Source organism: Anopheles ziemanni, chromosome 3, assembly GCF_943734765.1.
Source record: "Anopheles ziemanni chromosome 3, idAnoZiCoDA_A2_x.2, whole genome shotgun sequence".
In the NCBI taxonomy this organism is placed as follows: domain Eukaryota; kingdom Metazoa; phylum Arthropoda; class Insecta; order Diptera; family Culicidae; genus Anopheles; species Anopheles ziemanni.
This window is the reverse complement of record NC_080706.1, coordinates 96,815,587-96,842,934: the sequence shown is the minus strand read 5'-3', so window position 1 is coordinate 96,842,934 and position 27,348 is coordinate 96,815,587. Positions and strand designations below refer to the sequence as shown.

The following is a 27,348-nucleotide window of genomic DNA, read 5'->3' as shown; positions in this document are numbered from 1 at the left end:
ATACCACCCTGTTCCAGTCGATACAAGTTGTGCAAATCGGTGTTGATTTAAGCAATCGGTTAACAAACAAGCTGCCTGGTTGCCACAAAACTCGGTACGAAAAGGATCTATTTTAGATATAATAGATAATTGTCCCCTCCATAGTTTGGATTTCGATCGACGCTAAATGAAGTGTTTCCTTCGGTGTAAAAGTACAGTGCAACGGTTTAGTGAATTATAGTTTCGATGGTTTTTATTCAACATTAAGATTGTTTCCACCTTGGAGGTTCGAAATTGTCACAAATTATACACTTTTGTTTATCGCTTGGCATTCGGGAACACGTGCTCACGTGTCGTGTGCCCAGTTCCCTGCATGTTTTTTGAATAATAATACATATCTGACTCGTTCGTGATACCAACAATTCTAGTTGAAGATATTAGAATTTTGGTTATTATATTTTCGACTTATTACACGCGGGAGGAGGGTGAGCTCGTAGTTACGAAGTATTTGGTGTCTAAAGCAATCTTTAGTTTGCGGGCAGCGTGCTTCCATAATGTTCTTTGCCAAAAAAGGTTAACTAGTTTTGTATTCCGTTGCGTTTTGTTAATAATTTCGTTCGTATTTTCACAGGTATATTGCAGTGCACTCTATTGGTTCATTTTAGGTAATAATTGCATGTAGTTTTATGGCATGTTGGCAGGGATGCGTAGCTCACAATCACTATATACAGATGGGAAGCCTTCGTTATTGGCCGGTATGGCCGTGTAGAAATATGAATATGCGTTGACGATAACTTAATTTGAATTCGAATCGGTCGTTAAGTTGCTTACAGAGCGTGTAAAGTAATACATAGAATTGATCCACAATGAATGCCTTTTCCAGCACTTTTGTTTTACTTAAGGCAGCATTTCCGAACTACTGGATTCTTCGGCAGTAGTAGCCTAGGGTTTTGCACTTTTCACACAACATTTGCGGATGGACCTTCGACTGGTCCGACACGTCCAAGCCATCGGGTTTCTCCAGCGGACGCTGAAAGAGTGGAACGTTCCAATAATGAGATTTTGAGGATCCTTAAAAATTGCTCATTTTTTACCTGTTTGTGTGGATAAACGTTGATGTGGCACTTGATGCACTCCTGGCCGTGGTTGGCCCACGAGTTACCGGACATCCACTTTCGTTTGCACTTTGGGCACTTGTACTCCCCGAAGCAGCGCTTCTTGCCCTGGTAAGGGGTTTTTCCTTCCGCTTTCGGTCGAGCCTTTTGAAGAATCGAGAGAAAAATAATGTAGACAATATGGACGTGGTTCTCCTCCTGAGAGCTCAACCTACTCACCTGAGGACAGTCTCGGATGTAATGCCCTTTCTTGAAGCACAAGTGACACAAATAGTTGGCGGGTGGTATTTTGCTGTACTTTAGAGCTCCACCCTGGAGATTCTGTTGCTGATGGCCGGACGGTGGCGATAGGCTGCTATGAAGCTGCAACTGATGCTGATGCTGCTCAAATGCCTGAGGATAATGCTGACTGACACCGTGACCCTGTGGAAGGTGATGTTGGTGGTGATGGTGATATGGCTGCGGCTGAGGCCTAGTCAACGGTAGGAGTTGCTGCTGCTTCGGATGGCGTTGGTGAAAGGCAGGAGGCGGTGACACACTGCTACCATAGCCTACTCCGTAGAGTGCTGGATTGGTGTCAAGCACGTTCAGTCGATCACTTCCATTCAAGCCAAACAATCCGAGCTCGTCGAACTGATCGCAGAGTTCCGCTAGATCGTCGACAAACAGTGGCGACTCGCTACCATCCCTACGGCTATCTCCGGTGGATGAGAGATCGTTCGGCAGTGCAAATGGTCCAGAATTCGCCCAAAAGGCAGGAGAAAACAGTTTCGAGCCCTGCAATCGACCAAGAAGAAGCAAACAGATTAGAGAAACCACCGGAAGAAATGTTAAGCAAGCTGGAATCCTACCTGTGTTGAGTCGCTCGGATGCGTATCCATGTTGGCCATGTAGTACCATTGCAGAGCCTGAGATGTGTACAGCCCTCCTCCACCGTCCGAATCAGTACTCCCCGCACTTTCTGCGCTTCCCTGCCGAGGTTGGATCGCGTCGAGTCCCATCCTTCCAGTGCCAAGACTCCTCACTGGCGGTACGGAGGTGAACGTCGCAAGCGTGCACATGTGCAGATCTTTCGTGAATCACTATGTCTAAGGTCCCACTTTCACAGGATACACTTTCTGAACACGCTCCACAATCCACGCTCCAAGCAACGGCACGGTCAAAAAAGCGTTGCCAAGGTATGTATCGCACCTTTAAAAGATGCACACTCTAGCGATCTGGTGTTCCTGGTGTCGAGTCTTCGATCGGTGACTACGGCTACCACTACCGATATGGTGTTAGATGGTAAAAATACTTCGTCTTGACTATTTTTAGCCACCGGGCGGCGTATGACGATGTGATTTGCTGAGCTGCTCGGTCGGGGAGGATGAGGAATGTTTATTTTTCCCGTGTTCTCGGCAACCTGTCCCTAGCACGGGAGGTAACGCACGAAACGAAACCGGTGGGCAGAATGCTTGGCCGTCTCACCGCTGAAGGACCTCCAACAAGCAAAACGAGACACTGAAAACACGATTATTGCATAGCAGGAAATGGAGGCGCCCAAATGTGCAACATCACTTTTCCGGAGCCGGTGTGCGTGACAGCATTCACTCTTGATGTTTCACTCTTAGTCGTTCACTATGCCTTTGTGTGTAATTTTCAACTGCTCACGAATCACCAATAAACGATCATTTGAATATGATTTTCCTGCGCCAGATTAGACGTAGTAGGAAAACAACAAGCGCGAAGAGATGGGGAGAGAATAAGGAGGACGATGGGAACCGTGGAAAACGACTCCCACTGTGTGTCTACTACAAGCAAACGCGTTCGGAATGCACTCGCCGATCTTCTGCTGATCTACACACGCGGTTCGATGCTCTCAGCGAAGGAGAGGGAGAGAGTTTTTCTTCCAATATGGCGCAGCTGCCTTCGGAAGTTTTCCCTGCAATCCCGCGGCGACGTTGCGGATGCTGTTCAGCGGAAAATTCAATTTCTAATATGATCGCCGTGATGAAACGATGGAGAATGGTTTTTTTCCTCAGTGAATCGGATCAGAAGTGGAGCGATCTCTGGGGGGAAAAAGTATATTAAATATGAATATCGAATGGCCACGTTTTTAGGTTAAAACTACAGTTGAATGGAGAACATATATGAGCCATTTCGAGATGACACAGATTTCAGATGCACGTAAGGATCTTCGACATGAAAACGCTTACCTTTCGCCTTTCCGAACCATTCCAACCTCTCCGTCTGTGGGACAACCTTTCCAAACAAAAATTGAGGACAAATGAGTCTATAGTAGCACCAGGTACTGTATATGATTCAGCGTAGGTTGCCACAGCGGAAGACTGCGACTCGAAGAGGCCACGATTCGTTTCGACACTTTCGGCACGACTAGCTCGACGGTGCGTACTAGCCGCTTCTCATCGCTCCGCGCATCATAATCATGGCTAGATTTTCCTTTTCTGCGCATTCTCACGCAGGTCGTATGTGTGTTGATCAATCAATCTCGTTTGTCCTCGCACGTTCTCAATCTCCCATTATATTACATCGTCGATTACACATCTTCACAGGGCGTAAGAATGGCAAACTGGAAAATGGTTTGAAACCAACACCTATTACGTGTGTAGAAAAGTAATGACTCTTGGAAAAATCGAACCGTAAGTAAATGTGTGAAGATTTCATAAATGGCCACTTTTTTCGAATGTATGGCCACTTCAAATAAACAGTATGTTTTCACTATTGATAATAACAGCAATTTTTGAAAATAGCAAAAACCGACAAATTGAATACATAAACAAAATTAAGAACGATTGTCAAAAACTTCAAGGTGGAATGAACCCACCTGAAGAGTAGTCACTTTGGTTTGCAAGTCAATTTGACGTTTGGAAACTGTCAAACATCAATGCGGTATCAAAAGTAAATACCGCATGGTTTCGCTGCATGGTGCATAGAAAATTAAAGTTTGTGTAAAGTTTAACCATTAAAACCCCGATAATGACCACAAAGATTGTAAAACGCAAGCAAAACACGCAGCCAAGTGGATGTCCTGTGGGGAAAAAGAAGCATAGACCGAATGGCATCGAAAGAGGAGCCCTGCAGAACGGTCACAAGGACCCTGGGAAGCAAGAACAGGGCAAGCTATCAACGTCCGATTCAGCGCATGCAAAGAAAAGTAGAAAAACCCCAAATAGCGGAACATCAACATCAAATGGACCGAAGGAGACAACGATGAAGAGTTTCGAATATGTGGAAAATTTCCGTCAAAAACTACTGGCCGGTGTTGTGGCTATGGATGGTAAGGCAAATGTGAGGGACGATTGCTTGTAAAATGCTAATCTAATTTTCCCACTTATTAGCTATACGTCACTTCGTTCAACAATTCCATAAAAAGCCCGATTCGATTGTTGAATACATTCATGCTGGAGGTACTCTGCAACCTTTGATGGACATTTTGGACAAGACCGAAAAGGATAAAGTAGCCGATATAGCCGAATTGTTCCACCTTATCCATTTTGTGCTGATCAAGTGTATCGATTACGACGAAGCGCATGCTAAGGATGCGGCCAAATGCGCAAGGTACATTATGACCGACTATAAACCCGTAATCGTGCGATTGCTGCACGAAAAAGAAGAGCATGCAACGGCTTGCAGAGCAGCTGCCTTTCGCACTCTGAAAGCGGTCATGCTTGTAGATCCCGGCGCCTATGGAAGGGAAGTGTTGAAGCTGATGGACGTTTGCATGCCGGAGCTGGAAATGCACAAGTGCCGTGAGATGGTTGATGAGCAGGGGACACAACAATCGCTGCGCACGGTATTCATCGAGTTTAACCTGGCTTTCCTAATCGATACCGCCCCCGAGCTGGTGCGTTTATGGCTTACCCGGGCCCACCTGATTCAACCGTTGACGCAGAATCTCGTGTACGATCACGTCGAAAACGTGGTGCTCGTGATGAAAAGCTTTCGCCAGTACGTGCTCGACTGTCCAGCCATCGATAAGTACATCTATCGAACGATATTTACGACGGACTTTTATAAATCCCTAGTAAACGTGTTTGAATGGGTCGGTCCGAGTAAGCAGGTCCCCACGGAGGCCATGAAGAAGGCGGTCCTGGATGCTACAGAAATGGTGGTGCTTCCTCTGCTCACATCCAAGCGATACTTTCTTGTGCCGAAGACGATCGATTTGGAAAGGGCCAGTCCACGCCATAAACATATCCTTCTGGCGCTGAAAAACTCTCAACTGCATGCTCAACAGCGCAAACTGGTGCTACGTCTGTTCGAAACCTGTCCCGAGGTCCTTCCTGCTGTGCTGGAAAACTACGCAGCGCTGCTGAAAACGAAGAAGGAAGATAATCGAGAACTATTGATGTCCATCATCCAACTGCACAAGCCCGAGGAGATCGTGGCAGGTCTCGACGCGAGTACGGTGACGGCCAAGGCTCTGTCAAACTTTGTCGTCAAAAGTACGCTTCCTCGAATGGCGCTGGAATACATCGGCGTAGCGATGGGGAGAAAGGAAAACATTGCCTTCTGTCTGAAGTTTCTCGCCATCATGATCGGCCGGTGCGAGCAGTATCTGCTGGAAATCGAAAAAACCCGAAAGTTGGACCAGTTTGGGCTGAAAAAGCTAAAGTTCGATACGATCAATCATATACTGGCCCTTTTCCCCACCGTCGATCGGATCATCTCGGCGATGGAGCTACATCGGAACGATCGCAACGCAGAGAAACAAGAAATAGTCATGGAACACGCGATGGACATTCTGCTAGTGTGCATTCGAAGCTTCCGTGCGTACATTGATTCGTCTACGTTCATTACAACGTTTCAGAGCATTCTGCAGCCAGCCTATCGAACGTCGGTGCAAGAGCAATTCTTCCTGAACTACGAGTTCAAAGCGATCAAGGTGGTGATCGCACTAGAACCCCAGAGTGTGTCGTTCGATTCGCCCCATTTCCCCTCGGTGCTAAAGGTGCTCATCAAAATCTACCTCCATGGGCCGGACGATGCAATGCGCCGCGAAGCGACCGAGTTGCTGGTAGCTCTATTCCGCAACACAACCCTATTCGGGAACCGGGCAACGGAGATTGAATTTTGGTTTCAGGCCCTCTACAAGTTTCATCCACCCGCATTGGTGCTGGAGCTGGTCGACTATCTGGTAAAATGTATCAAGACTGCAGCAACGAGTATGAGTGAGACGTCCAATCATTCTCTCATCAAAGAAGCGTTTGCAACGGCGGGAACGCAGCGTAGCCAAGACCTGGAGGAATTGTTTGCCCGCGTGGAACACGAGGAGCTTGACATTGACAGCGAAATAGTGAAGAAAGAAGGCAACACGCAAGCGTTCCTCACGGAATTGTCGGTGACCGACAACTTTTTCCTATACATGTTCGCAAAGAACACGTTGCATCCGGCAAAGTTTGCCAAATATTTCGATCGAGTCTTGCTGCGATACCTCCACTATCTGCCCCATCCGGAGATCGTTGAAAAGGCGCATGCGTTGGCACTCGAGAAAGATATGACTTCCGTTCTCACTATTTACATTAGCAAGTGGATGTTGGGAACGAAGGAGGGTTACCTCGGGAAAGAGCACGGATGGGGAGTTCTATGCATACTCAGCGAGGCATTGGTCAAGAAGTGGAAAAATATCGAATTTTCGCCCTCCGCCAACTTTCGCACCGAACTTATTCTTATGCTACATCAAACGTTGTTTCATCTCTGCCGTCTGGTCGTAGCCAAGAAGCTAAGCCAGGAACATCTAGATATTATTGCACACTACGCCGATAAGTTGCTCACGTTGATGCTGCAAAAAGATAGTCCCCTTTCGGCGACGGACATTGAAGAAGTGATGGCCGGGTTGTTCCTGCAGCGTCCAGTTTTGTTCGACCATTTCACCATCCGTGCGGATCAAGACAGCGCCAACGGTACAATACCGCGACTCGTAACGGGATTTGTGTACGAGCTCATGCAAAAGTGTTGTCATCTGCCAAACTTTGATCGCTACACCACGCTCTACTCGCACAAAATCGTTTCCGAGTTGATTAACTCGTCGACGGCGGAACTGGCGACCGCTCCGTTTGATAGTGCGATGGCAGAGAAGTTACTTACCATCTTCAAACTCAACGAACGAAACTGCGTAACGCTGCTCCGCCACTACGCCGAACTCCCTGCAGAAGCATTCCTCGGGACGCAACCCAACAGAAACGAGCGGACGTTTCACTATAAGCAACTATGCCTCGCATTAGAGAAACTCGCTGCAACTGGGTTTGGCGATCGGGAACACTTCCTCACCGAGCGGACCGTTCGAGGCTTGGTAAGCATCTACATAGAATGCGGAAAGCGTTTGGGCAACGACCCCGCCGGTCTAGACGATTTCGAGTGCGCACTCCTGGGCTATCTGAGTACGTTTACGCATAGCATTGCGCATGTGGAACCAGAGTTGATGAACGTGTTTTTCGTGGCTCGCCAAAGGATCGGCAAACCGCTGGTAAAGCTTGCGGTCTTTCTACTTTCACGAGACTCCCGGTTCGACGCACCCTTCCTAGCGCTCGCAGGTGAACACTCCTCGTCGAAGAAGGAGCTTGTTTATCCACTGCTGAACGCCGCCTTCCGCCGTTCGGTCCTTTCCGCCGCAACCATGCGCGATTCGGACGAAGGAAAGCGCTTGATGAATAAGCTGTACGGAGAATTTAAAGGAGGCATCCAGAAGATGCTCGAAAAACCGCACAAAGCGGCCGTTATCTATCGGGAAAATATGATTGCCAACGAATCCCTGGTGCGGCTGTGTATGCCCCGCAACGAGTGTGTGGATTTTGCGCGCAAAAAACTCCGTATCGAGTCGGTGGAAGTGTTTCAGCTGCGAGCGCTAATGGAAATCTACGGCATCGCGCTGGAAACGCTCAAAGACAACCCCAAGCAGCAGCCCCAAGTGTACGGGAACGTTTTCGGCGTGCTACTGCAATGTTTCGAGGTTCTCTTCCGTTCGTCCTCGTCGGCGGAACACTTTCTCAAACGTTCGGACGCGGTCGGGTACCTAAATCAACTCGTGCTCGCCCTTTACGGCTGGTCAAAGCAGACAAAACGCTACAAAACACTGCGTGAGGCTTCGAGCTTCGAGGGAGTGACCTCAAGCGCCAACTGGAACGCGTTTTGCAAGACCTGTCTTAAGTTTGGCATGGAGATGCCCCATTGTGTGGACAATGCGCGTCGGTACGACGATCGGCTGTACGTGCTGCCAACGATTATGGCCACCCTGGTGGACCTGTTCTACGCGAACGACAACCCGGAGCAGCAGGATATCGAGCGGTACTACGATTGGGCTCTTTCCCACTCCCACTTCCTGCGCGTCCTTCTCACCCAGTTTCAGTTCCGAACGAAGACGGCCCTCGTGCACTTGTTGTGTGTTTTGGCGCACAAAAATATGACCGTCGCCAACAGCAAGCACGTTCCGCTGTTCCTCGGTGCGTATGGAGCTACGCTTAGCGATTGCAATCGATACATCTTGGCCCTGCTGCAAGTGTACGAGCGGGCCGGCATACAGATGCACGAGTTCCGCCCTTTCCTATGGGGTGAAATGGCTATCAAACATTTCTCCCTCGAGGCGGGCGCCAACGAAGAGAACCGCCAGCGTCATTCGTTCCGTCCACATCCGGCAGAAGTGTTATCGCTGCTGGAGAAGGAAAAAATCTGCGCCACCGTCCTCCGTTTCCCCGTGTGGCGTCGGCTTGACGCTTGTACGCAACTTCCCGTGGTGAACTTTGACGATATCAGCGCTTTGTTGGATCCGGAAGGAGATCAGCAGTTCCACTGTCCGCCAGCCAACGTTCTGGAGGAATTCATCGAAAAGCAGCACCGGAGAGGAAAGCATCTGAAGGCGCCACCGACGGAACTGCTTGAGCAGCGTGCGACCAAGCCAGAATTCCGCAACACAATATACGACCCTGCGTTCCTTTTGCCACTGCTAGGGTATATGTTTGCACCGGAGAACAGTGACATGCTTGATATGGCCGGACGGGCCGGTATCCTTTCGCTGCCCTTCGTTTGCCTGGCGAGTAACGACGAGCAGATGCGACTGGCGGCCGGCAGCGTCATCCTGCGTCTCCGAGGTCACCTGGAGCAGACGAGAAAGTTCATCGACGCACAGTTTTGGTTACATCTATTCTCGGCGGTACAAAACGGACTCACCGCCTTGAAGGAACAGGGAAAGAAGGAAGTGCTGGTTCCGAAGGCTTCCTTTCTTTCGACAATCTTCATCGCCGAAACGATCAACGTGCTGCCGGATGTGATGAGTGAGCTGCACGGGCCATTGACCGGCTACATCATGCAGCAGAAAACGTACGATTTCCGCGCCATCCCGAACTTTTTGATTCTGTTCCACAGTGCGGATATACGGCACAACGTGCACCGATTGTTCATGCTGGAATCGATCTACCGTGGGATTCAAACGCATGAGGATTTCGCCGTTCTGCGCCCCTCGCCAATCATCCGAGCCGTGATGCACTTCTACGCCTCTTCCCTCTCGAACCGGGAGCTCAACATAACGATTCTAAACATAATCAACGCGCTTGCAAAGATTCCAAAGTCGTGCGAAGCGCTCGTAAATGGCTTCGGCTTCCTCACCTGGCTCAGCCAGCGGATCGACGGGATAGAAAGCTTCCACTTCGACACGATCGAAGCGTTCCTGGAAATTCTGAGCAACTGCTGGTGCTCGATGCAGCTGATGGCGTTCGCCAAGTCCGCCGCCCGCACTTCGATAATCTTCCAGCGCGGTGTCCTGATTGCGACACTCAAGTTTCTCCCGCTCCTCTCGACGCGCAGCTCAAGCAAAACGTTGATTTTGTTTTTAAATCTACTGGACAAAACGACCTCGTCCCGGTACTCCACCGATCGGCTGCTGGCATTGGTGAACGAGCAAATGCTGGGGCAGATGATGGAATACTTCGAGAAGCTGTTCGGTGTCCACCTTTGGTGCGTCCGGTATGTGCGACAGTGTGGGGCGCACGGCGCTGACGATGATGCGACGGTTGGCAGGAAACTTTCCGACGATGGCGTCGATCAGCCGACCATTTCGATATTGGTCAGCTTGCGAAGGTTTGTTATTCGTTGGCAGAACTTCCAGCAACACGGTTCCAGTGGAGAAGATGAAATCGGTGAATCGGATGACAAATCGATGGAGGTTAAAGATAAGGTGGAAGATGTTCAGATAGAGTAATGATTATGGTCGGCAATCAGAAGGTTGATTTTTTTCTGTTTCTATTCGTACAATATAATGGTATAAATAAATGATGAAGCCTTATTAACAATTAGATGTCATGTTTTACAAATTAAACAAATAGATGAGAAAGATACAATCGTTGGTGTATCGTAAAAATATTTTAGTTGAACAATTCAAAATTTTGAACATGTCGTAAGTTATGCAACGGAATAATGAAAGCTTCACGATCTGCTCGATTAAGCTCCAAAGCTGTAAGAAATGAGAATTGCTCAGATGCTGATCAAAATCTCACGAGAGCCAACGCCATGCGTCTCAATGCGTCGAATTCGTTCAAAAAGCATTAATGTTCGGAAAACAGGTTTTCAGCAGCATGGCATCTCGCATGTTTCGAGTACCATAGAAAACATCACACCCGGTAGTAAAAGCTCGTCCGCGGTTTTCGCTCCCACTCTCCGCGCAGAGTCGCGATCGTCGGGCCCTTGTTGTAGGACACGCGGGATGCGCGTTTTATATGCTCTTCAGTTTAATCCGAGCATCCGAAGTTGTTGGACGCGATTCCGGGAAGCGTTGCTACGCGATCACAAGTGTCCCCTTAAAAATAAACAAACTATCGCAGGGTGTGTGTGTGTGTGTGTGTGTGAGTGTATGTGTCAGCGGAACAAGGGCAGTGCGGTGGCGGAACCGTGACCATTTGTTTGCAATAACGTGTCCCAGCTTCAGAGCGACCGCGACCAAAAGAAGAACAGTGCAATCGTACGTGCTTGCGCGTATTTATTTGGAAGAACCGTAGCGGTGCTGCGGTATCCCTCGGCTTGCGTTCGCCCGGCTTGTGGTTTCTTCGTTCGTCGACATCCCGCAGCCACGGCATTATATGCCGTGATCGTGTCTCTGTCGTGGCTGACACGCGGGGTTTGATAAATTAATTTTCTCCCTTTCTCCCCAACCTCCAACCTCCGGGGGGCAGGCAGGATGCCGGAGGAACGAGAGGATGTTTAAAAGAGGGGGGAGATGATCGGTGTGCCGCGAGCTCCAACCAGGCTGATCTGATCGTGCTGCCGCCCGGTAAATATGGCGTCCTCGGGGACATTGTCGCCATCGTTATTGTTGTGCAAATTAGCCATCCTCGGCGGTGTGGGGCACCGTTGTGTTTGCTGCGGTTAACCCGTAACGAAAACGACTCCATCAAGCGTCGTGCATAATTTTTCATATTCGCCATTTTCCTTCGTCGACATTCAAAGCAGAACAAGCAAAGCGTTTCCGTCGAACGAGTGACGGGAAGATGTTTGAAAATGTATTTAAAAAAAACTCAAAACCAATTTAAAGAGCGTTGTTCCATCGACCAAACAAAACGCCACAGCTTATAATTGAATTATAACAAAACACCTGCACCAACAGCCAGGGAAAAGGGTCAATCCCTGCGATCGGATACCTTTTTGTTTGCCTTTGGGATCGTGCGAGAACAAGTGTTAAGTGACTACAGTGAAGTGAACGTCCTAATCCCTCGTCGATTGTCTCATCTTGCGTCCTGCTATCAAGTGATTTACCGGGTCTAAAGAGCCTGTTTTGTGTGTGTGTAGTGATAAAGGGTTTGGTGTATTGTGTGCTTGCTTTCGGATGTGGATCCTTTCCGGAATGAATGGGAAGGATGCCAGTGAGCAGTGAGTAGTGAGTGGTGTTTGTATTCACGACGAAAAGAATATACGATCGGCGCGATCAACAACGACGACGACGACAACGCTGTGGTACTACGATCGAACCGGTTCGCGCATCGGCGTGGTTGTATGCACGTTGAATGTCGCGGAGTGTCTGCGTGCCAGCGGGAACACACCGTCGTCGACGGGAAACCTCGGCGTGCATTGCATTAGGAATTACGGGCAGGGCGCTATAGCGTAGCATTTGCGCTAAAAAGGCAAACATATCGAGCCAAAAAGTGTGGCGTGTCGTAACGACCCCGACGGCGAAGAAGCAGCTTCCGTTGTCGAGTCGAGTTGTGTGTTGTAGACGAAGGCGATTCCCGGGCATGCTGTTGTTGTTCGGTTGTGTATAGGAATTGCGAAGCAAAAAGGGAGAATTCAAGAAAAACGCACGTTTACCGCAGCGCAAAACCCCTTGGAAAGAACAAACGCTACACACACGCACGCTCACAAACACAACAGCAGGCTCGAGACGTCGTCCTTCGCTTGTCTCGCTTGAGTCCAGGTGAGTCGAGTAATTTTCATGTTGGTTTGTTTGTTGGTCGATTTTTCGTGCCTTCTTTCCCGGAGGATGGTTTAATCTTTTTTCCTTCCCTTCTCCGTTCTTTACCCCGCCGTTCGTCATTGGCGTTTCTTCTGCTACGCGTTCTTGCGCCTTTTTCTTCTCCCACGGCCTACTACTCCTCCTCCTCCGTCAGCCCGCCAGCTGCTGCAACGGTTTCTTAGCGATGTATGCTGGTGTGCGTTTCCCGACGTTCATCCGCGGGCGCTTGTATTGACGTTCGCGTTACCTTGGCTACGAAAGAGTTGAACGCCAGCGCAAGCGACGAAACTTTAACGCAACTTTAAAACCTACCTTCGACTTCTACACCGCTTTGGAGGAAGCGGACGGGAGGCAAAGCTCTTTTTGGATTTCTTTTCTTCGCTTCGTTCGCATTCTTCCACATATGCCGCCTGCGAGCAGTCTGGCGAGTTCTCTCTTCTGCGTCGCGGCGCGCAACAACATGTTCGTTCTGCGTTGGCCTGAATTTTTTCGGTCGGAAAGATCGAACACTTTTCGTCCTCCGAAGCAAATGGTTCGGCGTACCTTGGTTCCCCTGCATCCTGCAGAGGACGGAGGAAAATTGTTTCGGGCACATGTACGACTTAAGGGCAGCATTGTATTCGCATGATCGATTAAATGATGATCCCGTGTACATGTCGAAGATCGTCTGCAAACCCCGCCGCCGGCTGGAACCGTTCTTTTCCACCATTTCCAGAGGCCTCCGGTGCAGATGAACGCAAAGGGATCGTGTTTTTCTCATGCGTGAGGAGCGCCGAAATTGGCGTCGATTTTGTAAAATTAGCCCCCCGAATCTCGTTGGCCCCGAAAACCCGGGGTTGGTTGTTGGTTGTTGGTGGCCAAAAAATTACCTCCACTTGAAACCGTTTCATTTACATTTGCATTCTGTCTGTGCGAGCGTGCGTGTGCGGTGAGAAGATGCTGGTTTGTTGTTTAACATTTATGAACCAAATTTGAATCTTCCGCCGCGCGCCGTAACGGATAGTTTGACCCATTTTTCTGAAGCGGTTTAAAACATATTATACTCGACTGCAGATAGTCTTTCGGGATGAAAAAAAAAAATTGGGAAAAAAGTTGATAACTGGTTGTTTTTTTTTTTGTTAATCTTTTTAAATTGCCTTCACTTTAACCTGACTAAATGAACGATGGACGCGGAAAAGAACACCGCAATGCCGATGGTGCAATCGTTTCAGAGCATCAGGCTTTGAAAGCGCTTCTTCCCGAAGGCGATGTAATGAAGAACCAGTTTCGTTGAAACAATGCATTGTGAAAACCCGTCTGCGCGGGGGTGTGCATGGGTTGAAAATGATAGAAAATATGCCTCCCGATCGAACCTCGTAATGCAGTCGATCGCGAAGTCGCGGTGCAAATGAACCTCCATTGGAAGTAAAATGGTGGAAAGTAATGTATGGCAATCTCCCCGATTGCCATTGTGCACAAAGTGGCCTCGATCGTCGTTTGGTGAACGAAATTTCCATGCGGATCTGTACATATATATATTTCAGGTGAGCTTTCTTTTTCCGGTCCACCCTCCCACTCACTTCCTGGAGATCAAAGGCAAAAGCTCACCATTCGCAATGCACTCTGCGCTCTTCCTTCCGCCGCTTCGGTCTTGCAGGCAGATGTTTTGTATTTTCCTTTCTTTTCCCGCCGATCGATGGAAAAGTAGAATCGGAATTCAAGCATCGGTGGCGCTTGTTGTGAACTCACATGAAGGGACACAGCAAAGGAAAGACGCCAGCAATGACGTGGGGTGAGGCTATTGTTGGAAGGAAAACTTGAACTCCCCGGGGGGGTTGGGAGGAGCAATCAGAAACGGGAAAGGAGGAAATCGATGCTGCCATTGGGAGGAGGGGCAACCGTTTTCCTCACCTCGCCTCGTGCGCTCCTTCTCGTGGCGTTGGGTTGGGTCGGGTCGAGATTTTCTCTCCGAAACTGCTCCTCTTACTTTGTGGGCTAATTGAGACACAATGTGCCGGTGTCGAGGGACCGTCGAGAGAGGAAACGAGACGAGACAGAAGGTCGAGTAGTTATGTGCTTGGCATTGTTTGCCGAACTGGAGCAACATGTTTTCCAGTCAAACGACCGACGAGAAGATGAAAGTGTATTGAACGTCACAAATTGGCTTTCTTTTACCGGATGGTTATTGAGAAGAATTGAAATATGAAGCTGTTTGAAACGATCGGAAAGTTGTTTGCGTCTCTTTCCACAACGATGTAGGTTGAACGATGTTGAGGAAAACATTTAGCAAAACAATAGATGTTGTATTCTTTTAGAAAATCAGATGAAACATCTCGTGCATTCTCTGCATATATCAATCGTGCAAACATAGAACCTGTGACAATGGATTTAAACCACAGCAGAGAAGAAAAGTGAACACAAGAGTGGCAATAAAAGCATGCCAAGGTGTGGCTAATTTTGTAATCATTTGTAGCAAACCTCTTGTCGCCGGCACGAAGCAATCCATCAACTCGCGGCCACCATCAGCTGGGAAAAAGGTGAGACGAAGGTTTGCATCCCCACGAAGCAATTGAATCACAATAAATCGTGATTACCCTGCAGCGCACGCAAACCACGTTCCGCAAACGGGTCTGTGCAGACCCGTAAAAGAGCAACAAACGAACCACAGGGTTGCAAACAGGTGGCATTTCGTTGGAACCTTGACACCCGGGCAGCCCGGGCAGAAATGTTTCAGTAGTGTCTTTTTGCAGCTCCCGCACACCGAATTAGGTTCGGCCAGTTGGTGGTTTCGTTTTTTTTTTTTGTTTTTCATTTAAGTCAGCTCAAACTCCAAACTACTTAGCGAGCTCGGATTTTGTCTAATGCCCTCCTCTCCTTCTTGGCGGTAAATTGGACGCAGCCCCGGCGTAACTCTGAAGAGCCGGTTAATTATTTACGCGCTCCAGTTTTAATAGCCCCCCGCTTCTCGCCGCTTCTTCAGCTTTGCCACGAACTATGGCGTTTGCATTAAATCCTTCGCCAAACTCTCGCCACTTTGCAAAGACTTAAGACTCTTGAAACGTCGTGCAGACACTCCCTTGCCGTGTGGGGCTCGCCTCGCCCTTGCTTCTTCCGAAAGGTTTCAATGGTGGGTTTTTAATGTCTTGTTGACTTCCGATCGATTTCCACCCCCCGTTCCGCCGGGGAGTCGGGGGAAAAGATTGCTTCCTATCGCATCGCAGAAAATGATGCGATGAGTTTTGATGGGCTTTGATGAGCTTTGATGATGACAATAATAATGGGCGCAGGGTGTAATGACTCGTTCCGACCGCCGTGTCTGGCGAAGAAGTTGTCGTCGAGACGTCGGTGGACAGTAATCGATCAGCTCATTAAAAAGTAAACCCATGTGCATCCCTCCTCACAATCTCCTCGTGGCGGCGGGATATTAGACTCTCTTGCGATATCCCACAAAGCCCAACGATGGGAAGACATGCGGCCGGTGTAATTACTCCCAGGCAACGTCTTTTCCCAAGACACGAATGGTCAGCAGTTTTTTTTTTCCCTCTTCTTCCCTTCTCCGGGGAATTCAATCGTGGGTATTTTACGACACGCGATTTATGACGTTATCATGCAAATGTGCGTAGGATATCCTCTGGCACACATTTTCAGCCGCAAGCCAACATCATCGTGTGCGAGAAGGGAGTGTCTAGACGGGCGCTTCAGAAGACGAATTGTTGCGTGTTATGCTGTTTGAGTTTTCCTTCCGAAAGAGTGTACATAAGAAATATCCCTGAGTGATGTGAAATAACTCGCCCTCAATAGGATTCGCCTTGAAATTACTCAACACCAAACTGTTCAACCAGATGAACAAAAGCGTCGAGTGTGTCATTGAGAAGTGACTCGGACTCTTCAGCAAATTGCAACCGAAAGCTGCCCATTTACACTCGGCGGTGTTGAACGGTAATTGTCGGTTAATTATCCGACCGATCTCCCTCATTTTGTCCAAAATGCTTCAAACCCATTATGCACACGTCCTTCAAGTGGGGGTTTTGCTTTGAAGAAAAGAACATTTTTCCTAACTTTTGGGTTGATCTTTGCGATGGGGTCTATTGAGCAGGCTTTCGAAGGCGCGGTGGGTGGTTTATGGCCCGGTTTTAATCGATATTTGGGCGATAATCCCGCCTTTTTTGTGAACATTAGAAAGGCCAACGCCAAAAACACGACAATAATAAATCTGCGGTCCGCGATCTGCGGTCGAGGGTGTGAAATGTGAACAGACCAATCATTCTTTATCGTCGAATTTTTATTACTTAGACGGGAAGTGAATGGCGCAAAATAAACCGTTGAAGTTGGGCGCAGTATAAAAAAAATGAACTGTGGGAAAAGCAATCGTAATTGGAACACAATCGGAGTTTATTTTAGTTCCTGCTGATTTGGGAAATGCCATTCTTTAACTCCCGAGAGTGTTTGGGAATGGGGAAATGAAAAACCAATCTGTTTTTATTGATTTTCAGTTATTGCATCACGAAGTGAGAGGAAAGATCGTTTCTAAAATGAGATCCAAAGTGTCCAAAAGCCACCCACTTTCCCGTTAATATTCGACGGCCCGCCTTTTTTTTACTTGTTCCGCAAACAATCTTTCATAAGATAAACAAAAACAAGATTCATAAATAAACTTACCACCTTTCCGCCACCCGTTTTGTGGCTTGACGATTTTCTCACCTTAGACTTTTGCGACATCAACCTTTTTCCGAGACATAACGGTTGGTGCTTAAGTAGGCTTAAGCCTACTCCGGTGAGGATTTGCATTAAGCGCATCAGGAACAAACGGCTAATTGGGTCAACGGGACCGGGGGTGTACCGGTCTTTCCATTATGTGTAAATTTCCTGCACGCCAAAAGTAAAGTAAAGCAAAGTTTGTCGGCGAACCCGCGAAGCTTAAGTCATGAGTGGACATTGTTTGCCCAGTGAAAAGTCGACGTTGTGGAAAAGTCTTCCAACGATTAGCATGTCAGAGGCCAGTTAATAAGCGATCTTTCTGGGCTCGGTTTCTGCCTTGCGGAGCGACAGTTTATTTATGGTTTTTCCGGCAGTAATTGTCCTCCGGTGAAAGGGATTCGCCCTTCTCAGTGATCTGAGACCTCGCTTGTGGACGAATAGGCATCCGAAGCTACGCGAACTAATCACCAATCGTCTAATTGTCACTTTTATAAAGCACTCACTTATCCAATCTCGCGTTCGCAGCTTTGTATGTGTTCGCGTACATTCCGTGCAGATGCGTTTGTCGCTTGCGTTAATTGTGATGATCACCACATTTTAGCATAACTGGGGCGTAAGACAAAACGCAAGAGTGTTGAACAGGGAGCGCGCTTCCGCGGCACGCAACAACTTTTGCATTGTTTGTTGTCAACTTCAGCCCAAGAACGATCCATTTCAACGGTAGCCCGTGACCTGTCATCTTGAGAGGAGCGCGAACGTGGGTTTGGTTTGGTGGAACAGTGCTGTTGTTGCCCGTCGCTAGCGGTCAACTCTTCACGCAATGAAGTGATTAACTTCCCTCCCTCCAGCCCCTTCGCCATTGTGTACCTCTGCCCATTTGTTAGTCGAGTCAACGGCGCAAATTATTACGCAAGCGCACCAACACGGGCGCGCGCGCGCGCCATTTGACAGATTTTCCGAACGGTAGCCGCCGAGTTGAGGCTAAATCTCTGCGACACAGCAAGCTGTGCTGTCCGTCCGTTGCTTCGATCGACCTCCGCAACTGGGCTGTGGACGGCGCACAGAGGTTCAGAGTCCGGTCTTTTGGTTGGACATTTCATGAAACCAATTTTCAAAATCTTTCAATCACAAAGTTGTAGGTATTTAAATCTCCCACTTCAACTGTGTTCTTGTCACAAAACAAATATTGTCAGGTGTAAAACAATTTTGTCTGGTGGATGTAGTAATACGGTTGTCTGGCGTAAAATTCTTGCCAAAACCATAGTTAAGTTGACGGTAGATGCAGGCTTGGTGTTTGCACAAGGTGTATACAAAATACAACTGTATACCAAATTTGGACTCAAGCTGAACCACTGTGCGGCGGTCCAGGATGAATTAGCCACCCCTGAGACTGATAGCAGCTTGCTGCGGCTCGCGCGAAAGAACTCGTTTCTGAGCATGTTCGGGCCATGTTTTTTTCCTTCCTTCCTTCCTTCCTTTCGTTGCCCCGGTAGCGTTTTTTTTTCGTCTTATTTTCTTCGCCCGGTTTCCTCGCATCAGCAATCACTTACGCCGCTGCCTCTAACAACAATCGGTTGTCGACCTTCGCGACGTTTGTCGGCCGAAGGAATTGCTCCACGCGAAGGTCAACGACACACGGACGGACGCAGCAGCTTGCGAAAAAGTGTGCTCGGAAAACTACAATGCGACCGCACTTGTCCACACTGGCGCACGTTAGTGATTGAGTTTCCATTCGAGCGGCGATGAAGAAGAAGCTGCGTAGGAACCGTCGGATCGTAAACATAATTGCACGCCAATTGTATCATAACAAGTGATAATAATCAAATCTCTTTCCACTGTTGCGAAAGGTAACTAGTCCTAAAACACATTGTTTTCGAAGTCGCGGCCATAAAGCGAACGTAATTATAGGCAAAACAGTTATGGAAACGGGCAACATTTTTTCGGGAAACTATCATCACCCGCGACGCTCTCATCGGCTTTTGTTGTTGTTCGTGGTTATTGTTGATGCAAGCACCCTCGAACCCGGGGTCCAATTCAGAAATTACCCATGATTTCGCAAACAACCCCTTGTTTTTCCGCTTGTTTTTTTTTCCTTCTCCCGGGGGAAATAAAACGCCAGTTCCAGTGGGTCCCACAGAGCTTTTCAATCTCTTGGAGCTACCCATCCTTGTTGTCTTGGTTGCTCTTTTTTCATCGAGCATCGAGCTCTTGACAATTGTGTGTGTGTTTGTATCGTTTCCCGCACATCGAACGTGTCGATCGCGATCGCATGCGAATTTTCGCGAAATCCTACCACCGGACCTGGCGGGAAGAGCGACACGGGTCGAAGGAAAGGGAACGGAAGTGAACAGGTTGAGGTTGATAAATCGCACTACAATGCGAAAGAGTATCAACGAGGAGAAGAAAAAAAAATAACCCTTGCTCGTCGACGACTTTCGTTATTATTATTTTCATCATCATCATCATTGCGCCGGGGATCGATGCTTTGGGGTGAAAATGTAAATTGCCCGTCTCGATTACCGCGCCGGATCGTTCGACGGCTTTCTTCGCTGTGGGAAAAAAGGGGTGAGGAGGGGGAGTTTCGGCTTGGATTGTATTTCTTTTTATTACCGGCCACCCTTCCGCCAAGCTCCCTCACGCCAGCTTAAGAGTCTATTATTATTACGACGATGGCATAAAATTTCACTTTCTTCTCCCATCGACTTTGTTCGGTTCGGGTCAATGGCGGCATGTTGTGGCCGCCGGGATCATGTTTGCAATGTGTGTTGTGCCTCCACACACACAAGATCTCATCGATCCGCCAAGGAAGTGAGTGTGTGTGAATGGGCAATGCCACGCCTGCGTCGACTGGTTTTCCTTCTGTTCGTAATGGTTTTTCCCTTTTTTTGCATAGCCATCGGGGGAGCAATGCATTATCGCCTGCGACAGCAAACCCGGACATCATCGATCTGAACACGGGAGACATCTTGGGAATGGGTGGGAAAATACCCCCCTATGGGTGGTGAAATCTAATCGCTTATGCATCCTCATTTCTCATGGTCCGATGGTCGAGCACAATCGACACGTTAGGGAAAATTCATAAACACACCCTCACGAGGCGAGGGGGGGGGGGGGGGAAGGCAAATCACGACGCGATGGAAAATCGGTTTTATGATCCGCCCGAGGCAGAGTTCGACCAAGGGGAGGCACTTTTTCTCCACTTTCACGCCGCTCCCCGGTGCTAATTGTCTAATTATGTGGAAATCGATCGACATCCGGAGCCCTCGAGGGAAAAGGGTATTACTCGCACGAAAGTGAACCCAACGACGACGACACGGGTGGGGGGACAAATAAAGAAGCAATTAGAAACCGATATTTTCCCGCCGGGTGGGTGAGGCTCAACACTTTCATCGCCGAGATTTCCCATGAGTGGTATGCAAAACACACATCGATGCGTGTGCGCGAACATCACAAGAGTGTTGAACCGATTCAAACACACATCGTACTAATATAGTTCCCGTTTTCACTGGGCATACAAATCTTTGGCATTCTTTGGAAAAGGTCTTGGACAGGGAAAAGGTTGGATAACTATCCATGAGGCTCCGTCCCATCCCTCGAAATGCACCCAAAACAAGAGGCAGGAACAACTTATGTTCTGGTCGAAATATGTGTGTACACCATGCTGGATATCGGGTTACTCAATATGGAGCTTTATGAAGGCCAAGGGTTACTCTAAACGCCACCCAAGTATGACGAGCCTCCGGAAAACATTATCACGCATACGGTAGTATCGATTTTTAAGACACAAAATTCCTTCATTTTTCCATTTCCAAAATTTGGAGTTGTTCAAAGATTCGTTCGTACATGAAAAAAGGTTTTCGTTTTCGTACCGTTTTCGTTATTTCTCCCTTTTCTCTCTTCAGCCCCTTCGAAATGCATCAAAGGTTACGTTAAACATAGGGATTGGCACAAATTCTCAAGCCGTTTCAGCAGGTACACAACAAGTTTCATTCTGTGTGTAAAAGAAGGAGGGAATCAGAAGAAACAAACCGATGTTTTCCGAGCGCGCGCGTTGCGAAAGGGGTGACGGTGAGAAAAGGCTTTTTTGTCCGATCCGAGCTCACGGAAACCGGATGGAAGGAAAACCCAACCGGTGGCCGGAAGCGGAGAAGACACTTGCAACGTGCAATGGGTTTCATAAAAATGTACGCTTCAACGAGGGGGAAAACACAAACACACGCATCCCAGTTGGTGGCTTCAAAGTGGGAAAAGCCTATGATAAGCTCAGCTGACCATGCCGTCTTACCCGTCCACCAGGGGGTGGAATGAGCGGTGGAAAAGCGCTGGAAATGGTGCGGTTAATCACTCACAACACAACCTGTTCTTCGCCGGTCCGCCGGGCAGCGTGTGAATTCGTTCCGTTTGCGACGTCCGTTGGCGTCTTCCTCGGAATTCGCTCCTCTCGGGTGGCAATGGACTCTCGCCCGCCCAACGTCCGGCGCCAGTGTGCGTAATGAAAGTTTAATTAATTCATTACAATATTACAACATCGCGCGAGTAAAAAAGGGCGGCTTCGGCTTGATCGATCCGAGTCGAAGATCTATCGGCGAACAAGTTTAAATCAATTGCTACCGCTTGCTTGCACTCCCTTAAACCAGTCTTTCCCATTCCGCTCGCTTGGAAGTGCCTTCAGTGTTGCTGTAAACGATACAAAGCTGATCCTCCATCTTGTCTGGCGAGGTACAATCCTTGGGATCATCTTTAGTGCGCGATCGTGACGCCATAAAAAGCGATCGTGGATGCGAATTTGGTCGCCTCCAGTGCCATCGTTTCGCGATGATTAGCTACTCTTGCACTGCCCGATTAGTTCGAGGTGCAATAAATCGGGTTTTCTTTCCATTCCCGCCTCCCTTATCCATATTCCAGTCACAGTTGGTCGTAATCACACACGATCTTGCACCTGAGATGCATTTGAAGCGGGCGTGCTCTACCTCGGAGGGTGGTTCGGTTGTGAAATTACACCGCCTTTAGGCGAGAACGTGCTGCGAACTACAATGTAACTACATCGTTATCGATATCATTGCTGCGTTAGAGCATCACGATTCGAAGCGGTCTCTTGTTTTCTTTCGAAGCCGTACTTTCTCCAAAGCAAAAGCAACCATTTAGACCCGTCCCTCGCACGCGGGTGTTCATTAGCGTACGCCGTAATGATGGTTATCCCTTCTGGATCTCCGGACAAACGGTACGCGCCCGAAATTCCATCACGAAATGAATCCAACAATTTCGGCCGGAGGAAGATCAGATAAATCGGCGATCTTACGTTTTCACCTCTTCGCGGGGCCAATTCGAAAAGGTGAAAGGTTAAGAAATGGTGCTCCAATCGTCCAACCCGTGAGTGCTATCAACGGTTGAACAACAATCCTCCCACAAAAAAAAAACAGTGCCTTATAGGGCGATCCTAATCCGAGCCGGAGACTTACTTTAGCTGAAAATAATACTTCAAAGTAGTTTTACTCCTCCGTTGGATTTATGTGTATCTCACGCCAAGGCGGTCGACACTCGCCTCTACCAAATAGCCCCGCACTCCCCCCATCCCCCATCCCGTCTGAATCACAGAAAAAGAGGTTCGAATTTGGTGACATGCGGCGAACGCGGGTTCGTCGCTTGCGTGTGAAGTCTTTCGTTTAACCGCTCGGGCGACCTCCGCGTTTAGAGCCATTTGTTTTGCCTTCGCCGTAAGCTCTGAGGTGATACCCAACGTCGGGTTCGGGGTGGAATTTTTGTGACAGCGCTTGGCACTTCCGTCGTTCCGTCGTTCGTTTGGAGGGTTTTGCCGAAGAAGAAGAAGAAGAAGAAGAGGGAAAAGAAAAGGCAGGCATTCGATTCGAATTTTTTCCCCCCTGCCCGTCGTACTGGGTTTCTCGTTTCGGCTCGTGCGACCGGAGATTAATCATAATCATCACCCACGAAATGCTGTTTCTTTTTTCGTTTTACGTCGTTAAAAGAGTACCATCGATGGCCGCGTCGTAACGAGACACAATTATGCGTCATTAGATGCGGTGGACGGCGAATAGATGGAGGTTTGCTTACTGCTCGAGAACTAGTTCGTCGGATTTGACGGTTTGTCCCCCCGTTCGGATAATCCGTTCGAAGCAAAAAGTCAACCTCGGTTAGTTCGGCAAACATAACGAGATTCGTGAACGGGAGCAAACAAAAAACAGTTGTTGGGAAAAATAGAAACACGCACGTCCCTTTGATTTGGAGGGCTTTTTCTGAGGAAGCATGCGCTTAATACTTTGCTCACGCCATATAATTAAATTAGAGAAGCGTGCGTCCAGCGGCATTTGGATCATTGTCGGGGCGTAATGATGGTATGCTCGCGATTGGGGTGGGGTGGGGTGGTGGTCGCGGAGAAAGGAGTGTACATTTGTAGTGACTGTTTTTCCCGCAGGTTTGATACATTTTTACATGCACGCGGGTCATCGGTATGAACGTTCGAACAATCCGCGCTCGAGAGCCTTCAGTGACTTTTTTCCGCCTCATTGCTCGTTTAAAAGATGTGTGTGTGTGAGTGCCTTGGTTTTTTGCTACACAAGATTTTTCTTCTCGTCACCTCAGGGAAGGGAAATGCTTATCCACATTTTCACTCCGCCCGGGTTCGGGTAATGAGATCACTTTCTACGATTTAAATGCGCCCTAACACGACTTGCAGACAAATTATAACCTTTCCAACGGATTCGTCCCTCGAAAGCGGGTCAATTAAACGCTGAAAGGGTACAAAAGAAAAAAAAACGCGGCCCGTAAGTACGTACTTTTAATCGCAATCTGTTTTTCACTCGTACGTGAATGATTTTGGGTAAACTTGCACGTGCTCGTAAAGGATTTCACTTCCGGCCGTTAGCAGGTTTTATTTTCCCTTTTTTTCGCCAGTTTGGTATTTGGCCCTCGAGGTGGCTGCTAAGCACCGCTAATTGTCGGGAAGGAATGGTTTTTTTTCACATTCATCACAACATTTTCAACGTGTGTTTGTTTTCTGCAAGCGTTTTTCTCTCTCGTTCGGCTTTGTTTCCCGACCTGAAGCTGCTCCAAATGCAATTCAAATCTGAATCTGAATTCGACCAAGAAACTCCTGTCTTCTCGCGGTGGTACAACAAAATGTGCCTTCTCACTCCGGCCTAAAAATAACCACCGAACGCAAACGACATCGTCCACCACGGGCGCATGTTCTTGTCCATCTTGTCCGCCAACGAAACGCCGAACCGACACAGTTTCGTCTCAATCATGATCAACACATTTGGAAGCGGGTTCTCCGAGCCGCAAGTCGAAGGAGTCCCACTTGCGATCGGCGTTCTCGTTACCGTTCCCCTCTTGCCTTGGGTCCAAGAAGAAGTCCTCCTCCTCCCCCCAGAGGGTGGCGCTGAGAGGCCGCGTGTTCCTCCATGCGCGCCCGATTTGCGGAATGTTAATGACTTTCGCGATTGCTTGTTTTTCTTCGGGGTGTACGGGAGGAAAGCACCGGGAGGAGGGGCATTGGAAACGATCGTTCTGCCGATTCTTCTCCTCTCCTGCGTCAAATGGAGTTGACCATTTTCTTCGACCGCGAGGTCGTGCGTGAATGATTGACTTTCGGGTTCTTTCGACCGTTCTCGATTACCATTTTCCGTTCCCCTCTCGGGCGTCCGGACGAATGGCGATTAATAAGATTAATGTTTGATCATTCGTTTGTTCACTCCACCGACCTCCGGTGGTGTGCTCGCGTACCGATCGTTTCGTGTGAGTTCCCACACCGACCTCAAGACTATTGCCTCTTTTCCGCTCAAACGACGAGAAACTAAAAAAAAAGAACTCTCCGAAATGATCCCCGGAATGAGATTTCCGTAATGTGGCATATTTTTTTTAAAGCAAAAAACCCATCCCAAAAATCATCGACACCATCAACGCCTCGCTCGTTTGTCCCTCACCCCCTCCACACCTTTCCTCACCAAAGCGGCTTGATAATGAATATTAATGGTGATAATAATTTTTTACTATCTATCTAGAGCCAATGTCACCCGCCAGATGAGAGGCTTCTTCTATTTTCATAATTTCGGATTTTAAACTGAGTCCCAAGTTAAGTCGACGGCGCGCGCGCCCTTGTGTGTGTGCGTGTTTGTTTTCCTTTCCCGCCACGGATCGAAAGGACTTAATTTTTGTTTTGAGTCATTTTGATCGTTTCATTTATTTAGTACCATTTTCTCCCAAGTCCGTAATCTCTTTTCCACTCAAACCCGTTTCGCTCCGGGGCGGGGTTCTAATAATCGTAACGGACGCCTTTCAAATCACGCTCGAAACAGCGGATAGGTTTGGTGGACCCCGTAATCCCTAATGAGAGCCCCGTACCACCGCCCTCGGCTGGCAATGATTTATGGCAAAATGATGCTAATTCCGGACGCGGCTTGATGGGTCGTTCCCCTTTCCGTTCGAGGCTTTGAAGGCAAGAAAACAGAGGAAACCCGAAGATCTTATCGCAACCGCCCAATGCTCGAACACGTGCCGATAAGCGCGAAACATTTCGCTGGGGTGGAAAGGAAGATTTTCGGCTCCGTCACGACTTGGTCAGCTCTTCTGGAGCGTTGACAATTAGAACGACTAGATCGAGTTCGATAAAATGGAAATAAGGTGGCGTGATCGCTTTGGACATTTGAAAAATGTATCGAATGCTTAATTAACCACACTATCAAATGACCACTTTTACATAAATTTCTCTCCAAGCTTGTTAGTCTTCGCAAAGTTCGCAAAAGCGGCTGCGGAAAAACATATTGTTTTGTTGTTTATTGAAGAATCGAACCAAACGGTTTGGCATTTTCTGTTCGAAAAAGACCGCAAATCGTTCTCTATGAGCTTGTTGTACCAAACGAAGCATAAAAAGAGACGATTGATGCTCAAGAATGGCCTAAGAACCCATCTTTGACAACATGATACGTTCGTCGCTTGTATGGTGCTATGTTCAATCACTTCTTGCGGTGACGTTTACAGAACATTTTCCACCAAAGGAAGAACTGACGCTTCCCTTAGGTAAGTGAGTAGATCATCCTTCAAACCAGAAGCTGGTCAACCAGAACCTGACAGTCTTCTACGAGTTTCAAAGTGCTTCTCGTACCGGTACATCGTTGGCATGTAGCGTCAAATTCTTGTCCACTAATGAGATCAATTTTCCAACCCGAGATCAACATCGATCGATCTTCCGCTTGAGTTCTTGCGTGCATCGTGATTGAACGCTTTCGGAAGCAGCAACACTCACGACACCGAACTCCCGCGCGTGTAGAAATAGAAAGTCCGCAAAACCACAAAAAGGGCTGCCGGGGTTTCTCGGTGCAATTGCACAAAATTACACACCGCCCGAGAGGCTTTACCCAACCGAAGGTGCGGTGGAAAAAAGGGCCTCGACGGAAGATTGTTGTCCGCGATAGGACATTCCGGGCAAGGCGAGGTACGGACGGAAGGACGCCGGAAGGCAGGTAGCCCGCGATTGGAGGCGATAATGATCGCTTAGACACCGACTCGCGAACGTAGTCGGAGGCGTAGTCGGCGAGCGGATTGTTGCGATGGCCGCCGAGAATTGCACTATGTATTTAACGTGAAATATTTCCCAAAGGCTCCTCGCAAAGCTTTCGTTGCGAAACTGAAGCTGTACGAGAAGAACCTCTCTCGGGCTTATTATTATTTGAGCTAGCATTTAGGGTTGCCTTCTAAATTGCGAACAACATCCTTTCTCGTCTGCCAACTGGATAGCAGAGAGCCTCAAGGCGCAGGGAACCGATTTTACTCGATGGGCAATAAATCCGACTCCCCGACAATCGCTTGGAGTTGGTCAAGCTGCTCCCTCGAACAGGAAGCCACATTTTACACTCCGGACTAGAAAGTCCTGGCCTTGGCTGGCTTCACCAGTCGCGGATTGATGGCTTTCCATCGGGTGAATGTGTATGCATTTGCATCCGCACGGTTTTATTGTGAATGCACTCGGAATGGCTTCCCATAATGACGGTGCACCAGGTTCGCTCATCGATCGAAACCCGTTTGGATGACAGTTGATTGGTTTGTTAACGCTTTCCAGGGGTATATTTCCATTTGGCAAAAGTTTTCCTTTTTGTGCAGGTCGGAAAACAAGCCCGGGAAAAACAAAGGCCC

The 27,348-nt window shown here is 48.3% G+C and overlaps 2 protein-coding genes across 2 annotated transcripts; one reads left to right on the top strand and one right to left on the bottom strand.

The window, feature by feature from the left end:
• Positions 1-895: 895 nt before the first annotated feature.
• Positions 896-2,155, bottom strand: LOC131285964 (uncharacterized). Its single transcript, XM_058314818.1, has 4 exons — positions 1,946-2,155; positions 1,314-1,871; positions 1,074-1,238; positions 896-1,009 (listed from the first exon to the last, which is right to left on the bottom strand). Exons 1-4 carry the CDS (start codon positions 2,153-2,155, stop codon positions 896-898), a joined length of 1,047 nt encoding a protein of 348 aa, XP_058170801.1.
• Positions 2,156-4,024: 1,869 nt separating this feature from the next.
• Positions 4,025-10,361, top strand: LOC131289828 (uncharacterized). Its single transcript, XM_058319161.1, has 2 exons — positions 4,025-4,371; positions 4,433-10,361. Exons 1-2 carry the CDS (start codon positions 4,071-4,073, stop codon positions 10,282-10,284), a joined length of 6,153 nt encoding a protein of 2,050 aa, XP_058175144.1. The 5' UTR covers positions 4,025-4,070; the 3' UTR covers positions 10,285-10,361.
• Positions 10,362-27,348: the final 16,987 nt, after the last annotated feature.